Source organism: Urocampus carinirostris, chromosome 8 (genome assembly GCF_059441175.1).
Source record: "Urocampus carinirostris isolate Australia breed hairy pipefish chromosome 8, RoL_Ucar_1.0, whole genome shotgun sequence".
Lineage (NCBI taxonomy): Eukaryota > Metazoa > Chordata > Actinopteri > Syngnathiformes > Syngnathidae > Urocampus > Urocampus carinirostris.
In genome coordinates, this window is record NC_142356.1 from 21,449,838 (window position 1) to 21,464,803 (window position 14,966).

Genomic DNA, 14,966 nt, shown 5'->3' on the forward strand with positions numbered 1-14,966 from the left:
AGGTAAGCACATCAGGCTCCCTGTTTGCAGAATGTTGTGACGTTTTTACAAAATAACTGCTTGCATCTGGTTTTGAAACCAATATGTATTTAAAAAGGGTCAAAATCAGTTTAACCGATCTTGAGTAATTGCAAAAAAGACAAGTTTTTTCATAATTTTTATCAAATCATCAAAAATAAATGTGCTGAAGACTAAGCTTTTGTCTGGGGCGCGGGTTTAGCAATTTAGTAAATTTGTCTCATAATATATGGTGTGGCTCTTCCCCAAAATAAAATATATTTTGCTTTTATGGTTCCCGACCCCTGGTCTAACCTAAGAGTCTTTCGACCAGTGTGCCCGGACACACTAGTGTGCCATGAGACTTTGTCTGGGGTGCCGCACAAAACTACACAATTTTATCTTTACAAAAAAAGCATTCCATTGTTCGGTATCTTTGCTTCCTTCCATTGATCAGCCGGGTAGTTGTAACATTCATCCATATCAGTAGGTGGCAGCAGATTATCAATTTTTACATACATTGTTATACACTGCTCACAAAGCAGTTCAGTTTACTGATCCCTTAATCGCCAGGGCTGTCGGGGGAACACTTCATGTGGCGTGTTATGGGCAAATACAGCCTTGCGGCGCCTATCCATATCTAGGCCGGTTTATGGGTAGGGGTTTGCTTTCCCACATGAAACAGATAGTAGTGGTTTCCATGATTACCAGTAGCAGGAGAAACCTCCTGATTTGACTCAGATACAGATCCTCCATCATCTGGTCACCGTTGTCTTTAGCGTCATCCCGTCGATTGGGGATGAGCCGGACCTCGGCATTGACAAGCAGCGGTGTGTGACAATACTGAGAGTGGATTGTAAATCAGTGGAGGAAACTATTTAATTCTGAGAGTTTGTTTGTACAGTATACTAAATAACTCATTTTGTTTAGTGAAGTTTTTGAAGATTGCACTACAAACATGATTTAAAAAAAATCGAATAAAGTAAAAACCGATTACACTATTTTGCTGATTTTAAATATTAATTGATAATTTTACCGGTTCCAATGGCAGACTCATCCATCTATTCATTATCTGCACCGCTTATCCTCAGTAGGGTCGCCAGGGTGCTGGAGCCCATCCCAGCTATCTTCGGGCAGTGGGCAGGGGACACCCTGAACTGGTTGCCAGCCAGTCGCAGGGCACACAGGGACAGACAACTCACTCGCTCATTCACACCTAGAGACAACTTGGACCGGCCAATTATTGTCCAGAAGTCTGGGGCAATAATTATAAAAATTCACTACAGCCCCTTTTTATCCTCCAAAAACGTGCAATTAGAATCATAAACAGGGTAAGATATCGTGATCATACTAATATTTTATTCCTGCAGTCCAAATCGTTAAAATTGGATGATTTATTAACGTTTTTCACTTTACAACTGCTATTTATCGTCAACAAAAACATAGCGCCAGAAAACATCCAACTGTCAGGAAAGACCAGAACAGAGCAGGGGACCCCAGAGTGTTCGTTACAAGTCTTTTATTTGGGAAACGTAAGGGTTAGCGGGAAACACGATGACCGTCGAACGTCAGCAGCAACGTCGTGAAGACAACTTCGGAAGACGTAGCTAATCGTAGCGTGGGACGGAAGCAGGTCGAGTTTACCAGGACTGGAGAGAAGATCGTAGCGTGGAACGGAAGCAGGTCGGATCGGAAGCAGGTCGGATCGGAGGCATGCAGAATCAGGTAAACAAGAAGGCACAGGTAATCGGGAGAGTCTTACGGGGTACAGAAGTAATCCTCCGACAAAGAGTTCTCCGTGTAACGCGTTTAAAAAGGGAGCATTAACCAATCAGGAAGCACATTCCAGCGCGCCACATGATTACCCCAGGTGGCTCCACTTGGGTAATCATGACAGAACCCCCCCCCTCAAGGAACGGCTCCAGAAGTTCCCCAGGAAAAAAAAAAAATAAACCCACGGCACGTCACAGGGTAACACAGGAAAATCAGGAGAGTCAACACAGAAGAGTCGGACTCAGGGGGGTCGGATTCAGAAGAGTCGGACTCAGGGGGGTCGGATTCAGAAGAGTCGGACTCAGGGCGGGCATGTTCAGAAGACTCGTATTCAGGGCGGACATGTTCAGAAGACTCGGACTCAGGGCGGGCAGGTTCAGAAGAGTCGGACTCAGGGCGGGCAGGTTCAGAAGAGTCGGACTCAGGGCGGGCAGGTTCAGAAGAGTCGGAGTCGAACAGGCAGGCATGGGAGTCGAACAGGCAGGCATGGGAGTCGAACAGGCAGGCATGGGAGTCGAACAGGCAGGCATGGGAGTCGAACAGGCAGGCATGGGAGTCGAACAGGCAGGCATGGGAGTCATTGCGCAGTCATACGGCCGGAGGTGCCTTAGCCAATTTTGCCACGTCGGAAAGGACTTGCCGAACTGCACATTCTGAAGGGGAATTGCGCTGCTGATTCAGGCTTTCATAGTGGTCAGGGGGCAAATGTACGAACGCGGGGTCCATTCTGGTCGGAGGATTCTGTCAGGGAAGACCAGAACAGAGCAGGGGACCCCAGAGCGTTCGTTACAAGTCTTTTATTTGGGAAACGTAAGGGTTAGCGGGAAACACGATGACCGTCGAACGTCAGCAGCAACGTCGTGAAGACAACTTCGGAAGACGTAGCTAATCGTAGCGTGGGACGGAAGCAGGTCGAGTTTACCAGGACTGGAGAGAAGATCGTAGCGTGGAACGGAAGCAGGTCGGATCGGAGGCATGCAGAATCAGGTAAACAAGAAGGCACAGGTAATCGGGAGAGTCTTACGGGGTACAGAAGTAATCCTCCGACAAAGAGTTCTCCGCGTAACGCGTTTAAAAAGGGAGCATTAACCAATCAGGAAGCACATTCCAGCGCGCCACATGATTACCCCAGGTGGCTCCACTTGGGTAATCATGACACCAACAATTATTCCCTCGGAAAGAGGAAAGTTATAACTTAAGGGGCTGTAGTAAATTCAAAATCCCAATGGTGAGAACCACCAGGAAAAGTATGAGTGTGTCTGTGCGTGGAGTCAAACTTTGGAACAATTTAGACGAGATCAAACAATGTCCAAATATTCACGTGTTCAAATTTAAAAACCAAAAAAATTACTGACAGAATACAGAGATGAAGAAAATGGGGAACGAGTGATACTAGAGATTGGAAATATTTAGTATCAAATGGATGGTTTACAACTATAGTTAACCTTGTTGTTGTTATCGTTACCATTATTACATCGTAACTGTTATTATTGCTATTGCTGTTAGTATCATTGGTGTCACAATGATATTTAGTGACGAGTAGCATTATAACGTTAATAGATGGGTACTACGATGATTAGTGTATAACATATGAGACTATTGTTATCATTATAATTATTGATATCCAACCTGTGTAATATGTATATCTGTGAGATTTTGTTATATTTAGACACAAAAGAGGAGCTATCTGTAAAATGTAATTAATGAGGAAGATGAAGGGGTAGGGAAAATAAGCGTATGCTTTTTACTATCCCTTTTTAATTTTTGTTGTTGAGTCATTGTTTATGTCCTGTCTTTATTTTTTAATGTTCAAAATAAAGTTTTTTTTTCATTCATCATCCTGTCATACATGTTTTTGGGAATGTGAGAGGAAACCAGAGTGCCCGGAGAAAACCCACACAGGGAAGGGGAGAACATGCATACTCCACACGGGGAGGCTGCGCTAGCTGGACTTAAACCCTGAACCTCTGCACGGTGCGGCTGTGCACTAACCACCCAGCCGCCGTTCTACCTGCAATGAATTCATATTTCAATATTTTCAATGGACGCTGTGCTGCAAGATATTCAATGAAGGTTGAGAAAAACTGGTCTTTGCTCTCAATATAAAAAGGAAGTTTCTTATAATGAGTCCCTTTTAAACACAACATTGATAAACCTAGTTTAACATTTGCCTGCATTTTTTCTGAGGTTTCCCAAACTGTGATTTGAGGTTTTTTTCCCGAAGGGACAGTGTAATATTTAGCGCCTCCTAGTGGTAAAAAAGTTATTCATATGGATTCCAATAATCAGTATAAATACAGGAACTATTATATAAACATGCATTTTTAGATTAGAATAGAACAGAATTTACTTTTATTGTCATTCTTTGTAACCATGTACACAGAACGAAGATTATTATAGGTCAAGGAATTTGTATTTATTGTGTATATCATTATGATATCTTGTTTCTACAGTTGCCCCCCAAAAACCTACATCTTTTCTTTTTTCTCTTTCGCTATTGTTTTCTTTTACTTTTATTCATTCTTTCCTTCTTTTTTTCTTGCCTTTCTTTTGATTATATATGTCGCTCTCTATTTTTCATTCATTAATTCCTTCTTTCTTTCCTTTCCCCCTTTTTTATTTTACCCTTTTCTTTTTTCTTTCTTTTTCTGTGCCCCCTCTCATTTTACATTTATTGGTTCTCCTTTATTTTCTTTGTTTATCAATTATTCTTTACTCCTTCCTTTGTTGTTCTTCTCCTCATTTTCTTTCTTTCTCTTTTTTTGTCTTTTTCCCCTTTTACTTTTCTTGTGTGTTCTTTCCTGTGTTTGTGTGTTATTCTTAATCCTTACCTTATGTATTGCTTGCTCTTTTTACATTTCATTTTTCTTTGTTTTCCTTTCTTCGTCAAAGACAGGTTAAAACACTGAGAATAACTTTGTTGATTCTAGGTAATTTTTGGTCTCAATTGTTTGCCATCTTTTTGTGCTTTTTAGCACCCGTTTTTGGTTGCACTGAACTACTATTGAGCGTCATCTAGTGATCAAATACTCCACACTGCCCCTTTAAGGAAAGGGTAACACGAACCTGCGGGGAGTTCGGAAAGCCGGTCCAGTAGTTTTTCCAAGCTAGTGTCATCAGGTAGAGGCTTAGTGGAGCTCGCCAGGAGCTCGCAAACTCCGGGAAGAAGCGACGCGATTTCGCTATCCATGATTGTGTTTAACTAGAGTAGAATCATATGTTATTACTTTGTATCACTAAGATAATTAATTAGAAATGTGCCGGTAATAATGTCCCTGTTCATGATCTCGCGGGAAATCGCTTCCTTCCTTCGTTTCCGTCAAAGAGCATTTCAGCCAAGGGATTCACCAACATACAAAAACACGGATGCGAACGAATCGGAAAAACACTGCTGAAATGCAACTCCAGTTGGTATACAGCTCTATCATATTTTGCTTGGACTTCCGGGTTCGTGAACTGCTTCCGGTGGAAACCAACCGTCACGTCGTCCATTTTCGCAAAAACCGCACATGGTGTCGCGCCGGTCGATATCCACCAGCCGATAGTTATTTTTCCAATAACCTTGCGGTTGTAAGAAATAACATCCCCCTCCAAGTGTTAAATGCAAGAAACCGTGGATATGGTGGAGGACCCCGAGTACGACGAAGAGGAGCCCTCTTTCAGCGACCCGGAGGACTTCGAGGATGACGTCGACGAAGAGGGTGAGCGGAGGCAGGAAAACCCCCGACTTTACGGCCTGCTAGCTTATATAGCCGTCCTGATACCGGGATGTCATATTCTCAACATCAATCCGCCTCTTCATTGGTGCAATAAGCAATTCTACACGAATCAATATATAATCTTACATTTTCCTACTTTTGTGTTTAGTATCAATAAAAATATGCCGCTCGAGAACGGTTTAACATGCTTGGGTGTTTCTCATTTTGCTTAACGGCTATAATGGAATTTTCTGTGAGGTCATCAAGGTTATTTGAAACAGATTACATGCACTATTAAAGTTGCATTTAAACGTACTTTTATTTATAAGTCAAGACACTTTTTAATTTATCGGATGTCATGCATTCAATTATTTTATACGTTCGATTTTAATTGGTGGCCTTTCATTATGATGAAGATGGCATAATTGCCTTTTGAGTCTTTAGGTGTAAGAACTCAAGTTTGTAATATAAACACAGTACAGCTGTATGTAACGGATGGATTTATTTTTATGCCACCAAAAAACTAGTGTCACTCGATGTCTAGTAACTCAAAGTGCCAGGCACAATTTATCCATCTATTATCTGCACCGCTTATCCTCAGTAGGGTCGCAGAGGTGCTGGAGCCCATCCCAGCCTTCTACAAGCAGTGGGTAGGGGACACCCTTAAATGGTGGCCAGCCAGTCGCAGGGCACACAGCGAATTTGCTCGCTCATTCACATCTAGGGACAATTTGAACCGGCCAATTAACCTGACATGTATATTTTTGAAACGTGGGAGGAAATCGCGCAAGCACAGGAGGTTCGATCTCGTGACCTCAGAACTGTGTCGCACACAACTACTGCACCGCCGTGCTGCCCAGGCACTATGTCTCATCTCATCAGCCGTACCGCTTATCCTCATTAGCGTCACGGGGGGGCTGGAGCCCATCCCAGCCATCTCCGGGCAGTGGGCAGGGGACACCCTGAACTGTTTGCCAGCCAGTCGCAGGGCACACAGGGACAGACAACTCATTCGCTCATTCACACCTAGGGACAATTTGGACCGGCCAATTCACCTGAAATGCATGTTTTTGGAACGTGGGAGGAAACCGGAGTGCCCGGAGGAAACCCACGCAAGCACGGGGAGAACATACAAACTCCGCACAGGATGTCTGGAGCTGGATTTGAACCCACGACAAGTTCCCATGACATGAACTGTGCCGCACAAGCGCTAACCACTGCGCCGCCGTGCTGCCCCCCAGGCACTATGTACAATATTAAAAATTTGATTGCTCCGATGCACTTGGCTTTTAAATAATTAGCCTTTTGGACTCAATGCTCTGTTCACATATGTCTAAATCGTGTCCCGCAAGATGTTCTTTTAAAGATCCATGAAATTATCTTGATTCATTTTTTTTCTTTGTGCACCAGTAATGACTTCTAAAGTATTGTAATTGGTTCATACATGTTTGCATTTTGTTGTGTTCTAATCCAATTTTTATCTGAATAAATATTTCAGTTGATCTGAATGATAAGTAATTGCTATTAGTATTTACTCTTTGAAATATATATGACACTTATTCCAATACAGAAACATTTGGCCACTGATTGTGCCTGAAGAATAACTGCTTCTTTCATTTGATGTTTATGTTTTGTAGATTTTTATATCAAGGTAATTTGTTTTGTGCCTGTTGGAAATTCAAACCTACTGAGTAAATATTTCTTTATCTTAACTTATTCGGATAAAATTGTTACGTTTTTGGTTGGTTCAACTAGGGTCGTAGTACTACTGTATGTGCGTCATTTCAAGAAAATTCAACATTCCATTAGTTCGGCCCTAGGCTTGTAGCCAAATTTTTATTCGGCCCTTTGTCCATTTATCTTTGACACCCACCGGAATTTTATTCGTACAATTTCTATGTTGCTTATAAAAGAAGTAAATGTTAATAATGTTGAGAATCTGCATTTAAAGTGTCATGTCTACTAAACATTTTGAAAACGCTCACAAGATATTTACTAACAGATATTTTTTCCTGTCCCCAAATCAGTTTGATGACATACTGCAACTTCATAGTTTGGTCAGGATTAAAACTCTTCGTGATATCTGTAGGAATAACCAACAATTGCTAGCTTAAGCAAACAAAACTCCTTTAAAGTTTAGGTGGACCAACATTCAGAAATTCTACTTTGGGATGCATATACTCTGTTTTTGAACTAATACACATGTGTATACTCAACATAATTTAAATTTATGTTTGCTAATGCCTCAATGAGGTTTTTATTTTATCACATTCCCACTTGGCTCCTCTTTATTATAGAGCTTCTGGGCGACATCCTCAGGGAGAAACCTCAGGAGGCTGACGGCATTGAGTCGGTGGTGGTCATAGACAACGTCCCGCAGGTTGGTCCGGAACGTTTGGAAAAGCTCAAGAATGTTATCCACAAGATTTTCTCCAAGTTTGGAAAGATCACTACAGAGTTTTACCCGGAAATCGAAGGCACGACCAAAGGGTAGGATGATTCCTCCTTTAGTAATTAGAGGAAGAGTAAAGCGATTTTTTTGATGGATGCATTGTTTTTTCCAGGTACATCTTCTTGGAGTATGCCTCGCCTAACCAGGCCCAGGAGGCAGTAAAGAGTGCAGATGGCTACAAACTTGACAAGCAGCATACGTTTAGAGTCAACCTGTTCACTGATTTTGACAAGTAAGCTGCTTAAATAAGCATAATGATTTATATAAAAGCAGACACAGTTATTCACATCTTTATTCAATTTTATAAAGGTACATGAACATTAGCGATGAGTGGGAAACTCCTGAAAAGCAGCCCTTCAAGGACTTTGTAAGAACTGCACATTATTATTGCGGTCATGTAAGTTTGAATGGCAACAGTTTTGCGTGACCGGAGAACTTTTTATCTCTTCAGGGCAACATGCGCCATTGGATCGAGGATCCTGACTGCCGGGACCAGTATAGTGTCATTTATGAAGCTGGCGAGAGGACCGCCATTTTTTCCAACGATCCCAAGGATCCGATTGTCTCTGAAGAGAGGGCGGTACGTTAGATCAAATTATTTCGGAGTGTGGAAAGCATAAAATGCAAGTTGTGTGGCTCACCCATGTCTATATGTGGCTGCAGCGCTGGACCGAGACGTACGTGCGCTGGTCCCCCAAAGGCACATATCTAGCCACCTTCCATCAACGTGGTATCGCCTTGTGGGGTGGGAAGGAATTCAAGCAAATTCAAAGGTTTAGTCACCAAGGGGTGTCCCTCATTGACTTCTCGCCCTGTGAGAGGTGAGTAGTGATGCTTACTTTAGGACAATGGCAGCTGATTCATTAGTAACCTTTTGTTTCCCATGTTATGCAGGTATGTCGTAACTTTTAGCCCGCTGATGGACACCAAAGAAGACCCGCAGGCCATCATCATTTGGGACATTTTGACAGGGCAGAAGAAGAGAGGGTTCCACTGCGAGAGCGCAGCACACTGGCCCATATTCAAGTGAGCACTCTTGGAGAATTTTTGCATACCCTGCCAAATCTTTAAATGTTTCTCAAGATTATCTTTTGTTCACTTTCAGATGGAGCCATGACGGAAAGTTCTTTGCCAGAATGACACAAGACACTCTGAGCATCTATGAGACTCCAGTAAGAAGATTGACATTCCTCAAAATATCCTAACTTCTTAGGGGTTTATAAACTTCATTGTTCTGCTTTCAGTCGATGGGCCTGCTCGACAAAAAGAGTCTGAAGATCACCGGAATTAAGTATGCGTCATCCAACTACCTGTTCGGGTCTATTTTGGGGTGATTTCTTTGTTAAAATGTACGTTTGGCAATTAGGGACTTTTCGTGGTCTCCGGGGGACAACGTCATTGCCTTCTGGGTGCCTGAAGACAAGGACATCCCAGCCAGGGTGACTCTGATGCAGCTACCTTCCCGCCAGGAGATCCGCGTGCGTAATCTCTTTAACGTGGTGGATTGCAAGTTGCACTGGCAGAGGAATGGAGACTATCTCTGTGTGAAAGTCGACAGGACTCCCAAAGGGACACAGGTGACTGCCGCAATAAAAAAAATAAACAAGAAGTTATGAGTATAAAAATATGAATGATACCTTTTTGTTTCATTCAGGGCGTGGTTACAAATTTTGAAATCTTTCGTATGAGAGAAAAACAAGTTCCCGTCGACGTTGTGGAGATGAAAGGTATGCCTACTACTACATCTGCAATGGAAACAAAAAAACAGCTGTATTACATAAAGACTTTGTTTCTTTTAATAGAGAGCATTATTGCATTCGCGTGGGAGCCTAATGGAAGCAAGTTTGCCGTTCTACACGGGGAGTCTCCCAGGATTAATGCCTCCTTCTACCACGTCAAAAACAACGGCAAGATCGACCTCATAAGTATGTTCACCGCACTGCACAAAGATTTTGTGAGCATGTGCAAAATCTTCACTAAGCAATATTTTTTGCCCTTGTAGAGTTGTTTGACAAACAACAGGCTAACAGCATTTTCTGGAGCCCCCAGGGACAGTTCTTGGTTCTAGCTGGACTCAGGAGGTCCGTTTTTGAGTTGCTTTGTTGATGCAGAAAGGAGATAATTAGATCTCATTGCTTATGCATTAGATTATATAAATTTGCTGTATTGTATTTGTCATTTATATTGTTCCCCAATAGTATGAATGGCGCACTGGCTTTTGTGGATACGTCAGACTGCACTTTGATGAACATAGCAGAGCACTATACAGCTTCAGACATAGAGTGGGACCCCACCGGTCGCTATCTGGTCACCTCAGTCTCTTATTGGAGCCACAAGGTGCTGTGACACCTTATGCTACCAATCTCATTGTTGAAAATAATTCTTACTCACACTCTTTTTTTCACCTTGTAGGTGGACAATGCTTACTGGCTGTGGACATTCCAAGGTCGCCTTCTTCAGAAAAACCCCAAGGACCGTTTCTGCCAGCTTCTGTGGAGACCCCGACCCGCTAGCTTGCTCAGTGCTGACCAGATAAAGGTACTATTTTTTATGTTTATTTGAGAACTATTTTTTAATGGTGCGGTTAATAGTCCTTTGGTTGCTACCTAACCAGAATGTGTTGCCAATAACCTAAGAAACGTGTAGAAGGTAAACATTGTAAAACAAGATCTCCGGATGCAATGAAAAGATGGCCCAAATGAGTGCAGTGATGAGTCAGAAAAGCAGCATCAGTCGAAAGAAACTGACAGAGTTGTTATTTTGGCAGACTCTTAACATATAAAATATAATGAATACTGTCCAGGCAACAAACCAAGCCATTAATGCTTCTCTCCTGCGTGAGGAGGGTAACGAGGACAGCAGAGAAAATAATCGGGACTACACTTCCCTCCATTCAGGACATTGGCCAGAAGCACTGCCTATCCCATGCTAAAAACATTACCGGGGACCCCTCTCACCCCCATCATGGACTGTTCACTCTGCTAGCCTCTGGGAAGAGGTACTGCAGTGTGCGGTGCAGGACCACCAGGCTCCGCAATAGTCTAGTCCCCCTGGCCATTAGACTGTTAAATGGTCAATCTAACATATAGTTAACTTAAATCTAAACGGCTGCTAATCTGACTTTTGCACTACTGGCAATTTTTTTTATAGCTTGCCACTCCTTGCACATTGCTCTCTGCACTATTGTAATTACAGCGTTATTGTTACAGTGTTAATGTTACTGTGTACCTGACTTGTTAACCTGACTGCCCATTTTGCGCATCTGGTTAGCTACTCTTCTTGCACTATCGGCACTATGGTAAAATACTATACGTAGCCAAAATACAATACAACATTATTTATATCTGTACATTCAAGGAAACTGTGGGGGTCAGATGCATCGACATTTCGTTCTGTATACACGTGTACTAGAATGACAATAAAGTAGATCTGAATCTGAATCTGAATCTGAATCTTGTTTCCTTCTTTGAACGGATAAAGTTACAGCTTTTTTATATGCGTAATGACAGAAACGCATGTACGGATGTCATTAACATGTGTTTTATTTGAATATATCACCCTGTCCATCAATTATTTGAAAAACGGTTGCGAAAGTTAAAGTATGATACTTTGAAGCTTGGTATTGTGTTGGGTTATTATTACCTTTAAAACAGATGATGTCAGTTCAAATACCAGCCATTGACGCGTATGTCCTGTCGGATTGGAGCTCCAGATTTAAGGCCTATGCTATAAAAATAGGTGACTTACATCATCAGATGCAACATCATTGATTTATGTCAGATGTATGCCAATTACTAAATGTCTCTGACTAGTAGGGTTGCACGATTTTGGGGGAAAAAAAGTAACTACGATTTCTCACACACGTATTGTAATTTTTGTTCTCGTTTTGTTTTGGGCGGGAACTTAAATGTAGCAACACGCAAATTTACCTCAAGTTGACGTTCTTAGAGACTGAGAATATACAGCTGCAACAAAATAACAACTATAGATCTACAAACAAAAACAGAATTGTACTTGAATAAATGACTTTATTGTTATTATACAACAAAATTGGAGGGCTACTAATTTCAGTGTAAGAAAGCGATTTAGATAGCTACACGCTAGTGATGGGTAACCGCAAGTTCTGCAAGGTCTCTGTAATGATTAAAAATCAACAGTCACAAATGTAGCGGGTTTTCACGAGTAGTAGCTCCGTTTCATGGGTAAAGCATCTGGCATTGGGGACTAGCAACATTTGGCAATGGTGGCTTAAGAGTTGTTAGCCTAACTGTTAGCTTAACCTTTTGATTCCTCCTCAGTCAATTCCCGGATGCAATAAAAATCCAGGGTGCACCTGCTGGTGATCAGCTTCTCTTTGCGCTCTTCTGACTTTCCTCAGAGTCCAATTTAATTGATCAGATTATTTTTTATGTAACCAGCTGCTAAAGTTACGAGTTTGGTGGCCAGTTGTGTGCCCAGCTTCTTGGCTGAGCGCTAACACCAGCCTATCAAAGTCGTGCACACACGTCTTTGCTCCGCTTTTTTTGGCTGGTTCCATTAAGACCTGATTCTGAGTGCCTGGTGCAGTTAAACCCCGATATGTGAGAATTCTTGTTGGCCAAACACTCCATCGCTCAAATAACAAACTGTGTGTTGCGGTTACACTATCGCACTACAGATGCTGCCCTACTTACCAGCTAGAATCTGGACGATAGTTCATAAGTTGAATTTGTTCGCAAGTTGCTTCAGTGCTATATTTTGTATGAAATTACAACTGTATCCGGACCCAAAAAGTTAAACTCTTTGGCAGGGAGGGAACACTTCCCCCCCAGGTCCTCAATATAAGTTATAGCTTGTCTGTGTGTCCAGGCTAATAAATCTCCCTTAATATTTCCCGTTAGGGTTCTCGGGCAATGTCTAATATGGGAACACTAATACTGATCATTACACGTTGACCCATAGCTCTGCCAAAACTTGATTCTATGTGTGTGTATTTTCCCCAAAGAATATCAAGAAAGATCTGAAGAAATACTCGAAGATATTTGAGCAGAAGGATCGTCTCAGCCAGACTAAGGCTTCTAAGGTTAGATATTGTTTCCCCTCTTCCGTCTGTCGATCCGTGAAGCCCATTCTTGTATTTCTGTTAGAACATGCCTACATATTTCAATGTTTATTTGCCTGCTTGTAGGAACTGGTAGACAAGCGCAGGGCCATGATGGATGAGTACCGTAGTTACAGGGACCAAGCGCTGCAGCTCTATCAAGAGCAGAAAGAAGCCCGCATTGAACTCCGAGGGGGTGCGTTGAAATCCTACCTAATCACTTTCTTTTCAACTTAAATCTCTTCTGACTCGTGTATTCTTGTGGGGGGTTTCTTAGGTGTGGACACTGACGAGCCGGATAGCAATGTGGACGACTGGGAGGAGGAGACCATTGAATTTTTTATCAACGAAGAAATTATTCCCATTGGAGATCTGTAGTCCCCTACGCAGGTAAAATTATGTACTGTTTTTTTCTGTATTATGAGGCGCACTGAATTATAAGCTGCACCCCCCCTAAAATAGTCTTTTTTTCATATATTTTTCAAACTTAAAGCACACCGAAATGTAAGGTGCATTAAACGGCTATCGTGTATAAGTCAATAAATATCAATGATAAATGAAAAATATTGTATGCATCGGGAATCAGTTTACAAATGGTATAAAATAAGAAAAGGCAATAGAGGTTATCCCATTGTCACTATTTTTAATAATGGTGCCAGAAACACTGATTTGCATGTGATTTACAGTGATTTAACAGTTTGCACATCTGGTTTTATAGTCTACCCACTTTTTCACCTGTGTTCTCAATAATGTTAAAAGAGCTTCTGTGGTATTTTTTTGACTTTGTTTCCCCATTTCTCTAACATTTGTTGATCGATGATTGCACAATTACTGCTCAAATACAGTAGTTTGCCCTATATGTGTACCTATAGTTATTGTTTGCATCTACACTCTTATCCACTGTTTTCTGCTGTCCATATGGTGCTCTGTGTGATGAGGCACACTTTCACATCTCCAGCCAAATTAGGGGTTTTAGGTTGTGCTTTACAGTCCAGAAAATATGGTAACAGATTTGGGGAAACCAGCATAGTTTCGTGGCTAATAATGGTGGCTGCGTTTTTTAATCTTTAGATTTTTAAATCAAACATTAGCTGGTATGACTTCACTATTAACGGCTAATACAACTTGACTAATACTTTGGTGATCAGTTACAATCAGGAGAAGACTGTAGAATACACGCTAATCCTCTGTTTTTTACTTTTCCTCAGTCCATCTGTTTTTGTGTGGAAGGGACAAGCAGCGTCATTGACTGGAGGACGACGACGAGCACACAGTGAATTTTGGGGTTCAAGGCCTTAACATTCACCCCTAGTGACATCATCACAGCACGCTTGGCAGATCATCGGCCACATTCAGGGACTCATCCACTACGCCTGTTTTCTTTCCCTTGTGGAACTTTGTACTTACTAATCGCCCCTCTGTTGTTTAATTGGAGTGAGGCGTTGATCTGGAATTGGCCTCTCATCATGCTGCTGTGCCTCCGGCACACAGCGCAAAGTGCCATAACGGCAGGGTGCGGAGGTGCTAAACATGTAGCCTTGATAGTGAATGTGCTGATGTGGCACTATAGTGGCTTGTATCCTCCTCCTTTCAGGCTCGCCTTTCACACAGAGAAGGGGTGTGCAGTGGGAATTACTTTAAATAAAAAGTCGGACGTGATTGTCTTTGTGTGATTCTTTGTGTTTACCTCTGCCTTTCGGATGTTTCATGACTTGATTACTATTGCAGGTGAGTTAAAATGAGTCAAACAAAAAATCTACTTGTGAATTGGAGGCACATTTTACAATGTTATAATTTCAGTTAACTCGGTCGTCAAAATGTTAAACCAAAACCCTCGATATCGAGTATATGTATCCTTCCTAAATTTCCTCTTTTAAGCCCTGCAGAAAATTTTAGCTGCTTGCAAGGTCATGTGACTTATTACAACCCATGAAAGTCCTCTTCTGTTTTCTAAGTGAAAGGATTC

General features: G+C 41.9%; 2 protein-coding genes across 2 annotated transcripts in view; one reads left to right on the forward strand and one right to left on the reverse strand.

Annotated features, from left to right (window-relative positions):
• brat1 (BRCA1 associated ATM activator 1) overlaps positions 1–5,465 on the reverse strand; it is a 23,339-nt gene extending 17,874 nt beyond the window's left edge. Inside the window, exon 1 of the mRNA XM_088341974.1 lies at positions 4,837–5,465. Coding sequence (XP_088198100.1) covers positions 4,837–4,960 — 124 coding nt within the window. The 5' untranslated portion in view covers positions 4,961–5,465. The remainder of the gene's footprint in view (positions 1–4,836) is intronic.
• Positions 5,230–14,659, forward strand: eif3bb (eukaryotic translation initiation factor 3, subunit Bb). The gene is made up of 19 exons (XM_088341975.1): positions 5,230–5,471; positions 7,766–7,958; positions 8,033–8,152; positions 8,230–8,287; positions 8,372–8,500; positions 8,584–8,741; positions 8,815–8,946; positions 9,026–9,092; positions 9,165–9,211; positions 9,287–9,497; positions 9,575–9,647; positions 9,723–9,845; positions 9,923–10,001; positions 10,119–10,257; positions 10,333–10,458; positions 12,905–12,982; positions 13,088–13,196; positions 13,278–13,390; positions 14,209–14,659. The coding sequence occupies exons 1-18, from the start codon at positions 5,372–5,374 to the stop codon at positions 13,376–13,378; spliced, it is 2,043 nt and encodes a 680-aa protein (XP_088198101.1). The 5' UTR covers positions 5,230–5,371; the 3' UTR covers positions 13,379–13,390; positions 14,209–14,659.
• The last annotated feature ends 307 nt before the right edge of the window (positions 14,660–14,966 follow it).

Coding starts and splice junctions, on each gene's coding strand:
- eif3bb (XM_088341975.1), top strand. CDS start 5,372: ATGCAAGAAACCGTGGATATGGTGGAGGACCCCGAGTACGACGAAGAG. Junction 7,959..8,032: donor ATCGAAGGCACGACCAAAGG/GTAGGATGATTC, acceptor TGTTTTTTCCAG/GTACATCTTCTTGGAGTATG. Junction 9,648..9,722: donor CGACGTTGTGGAGATGAAAG/GTATGCCTACTA, acceptor TTCTTTTAATAG/AGAGCATTATTGCATTCGCG.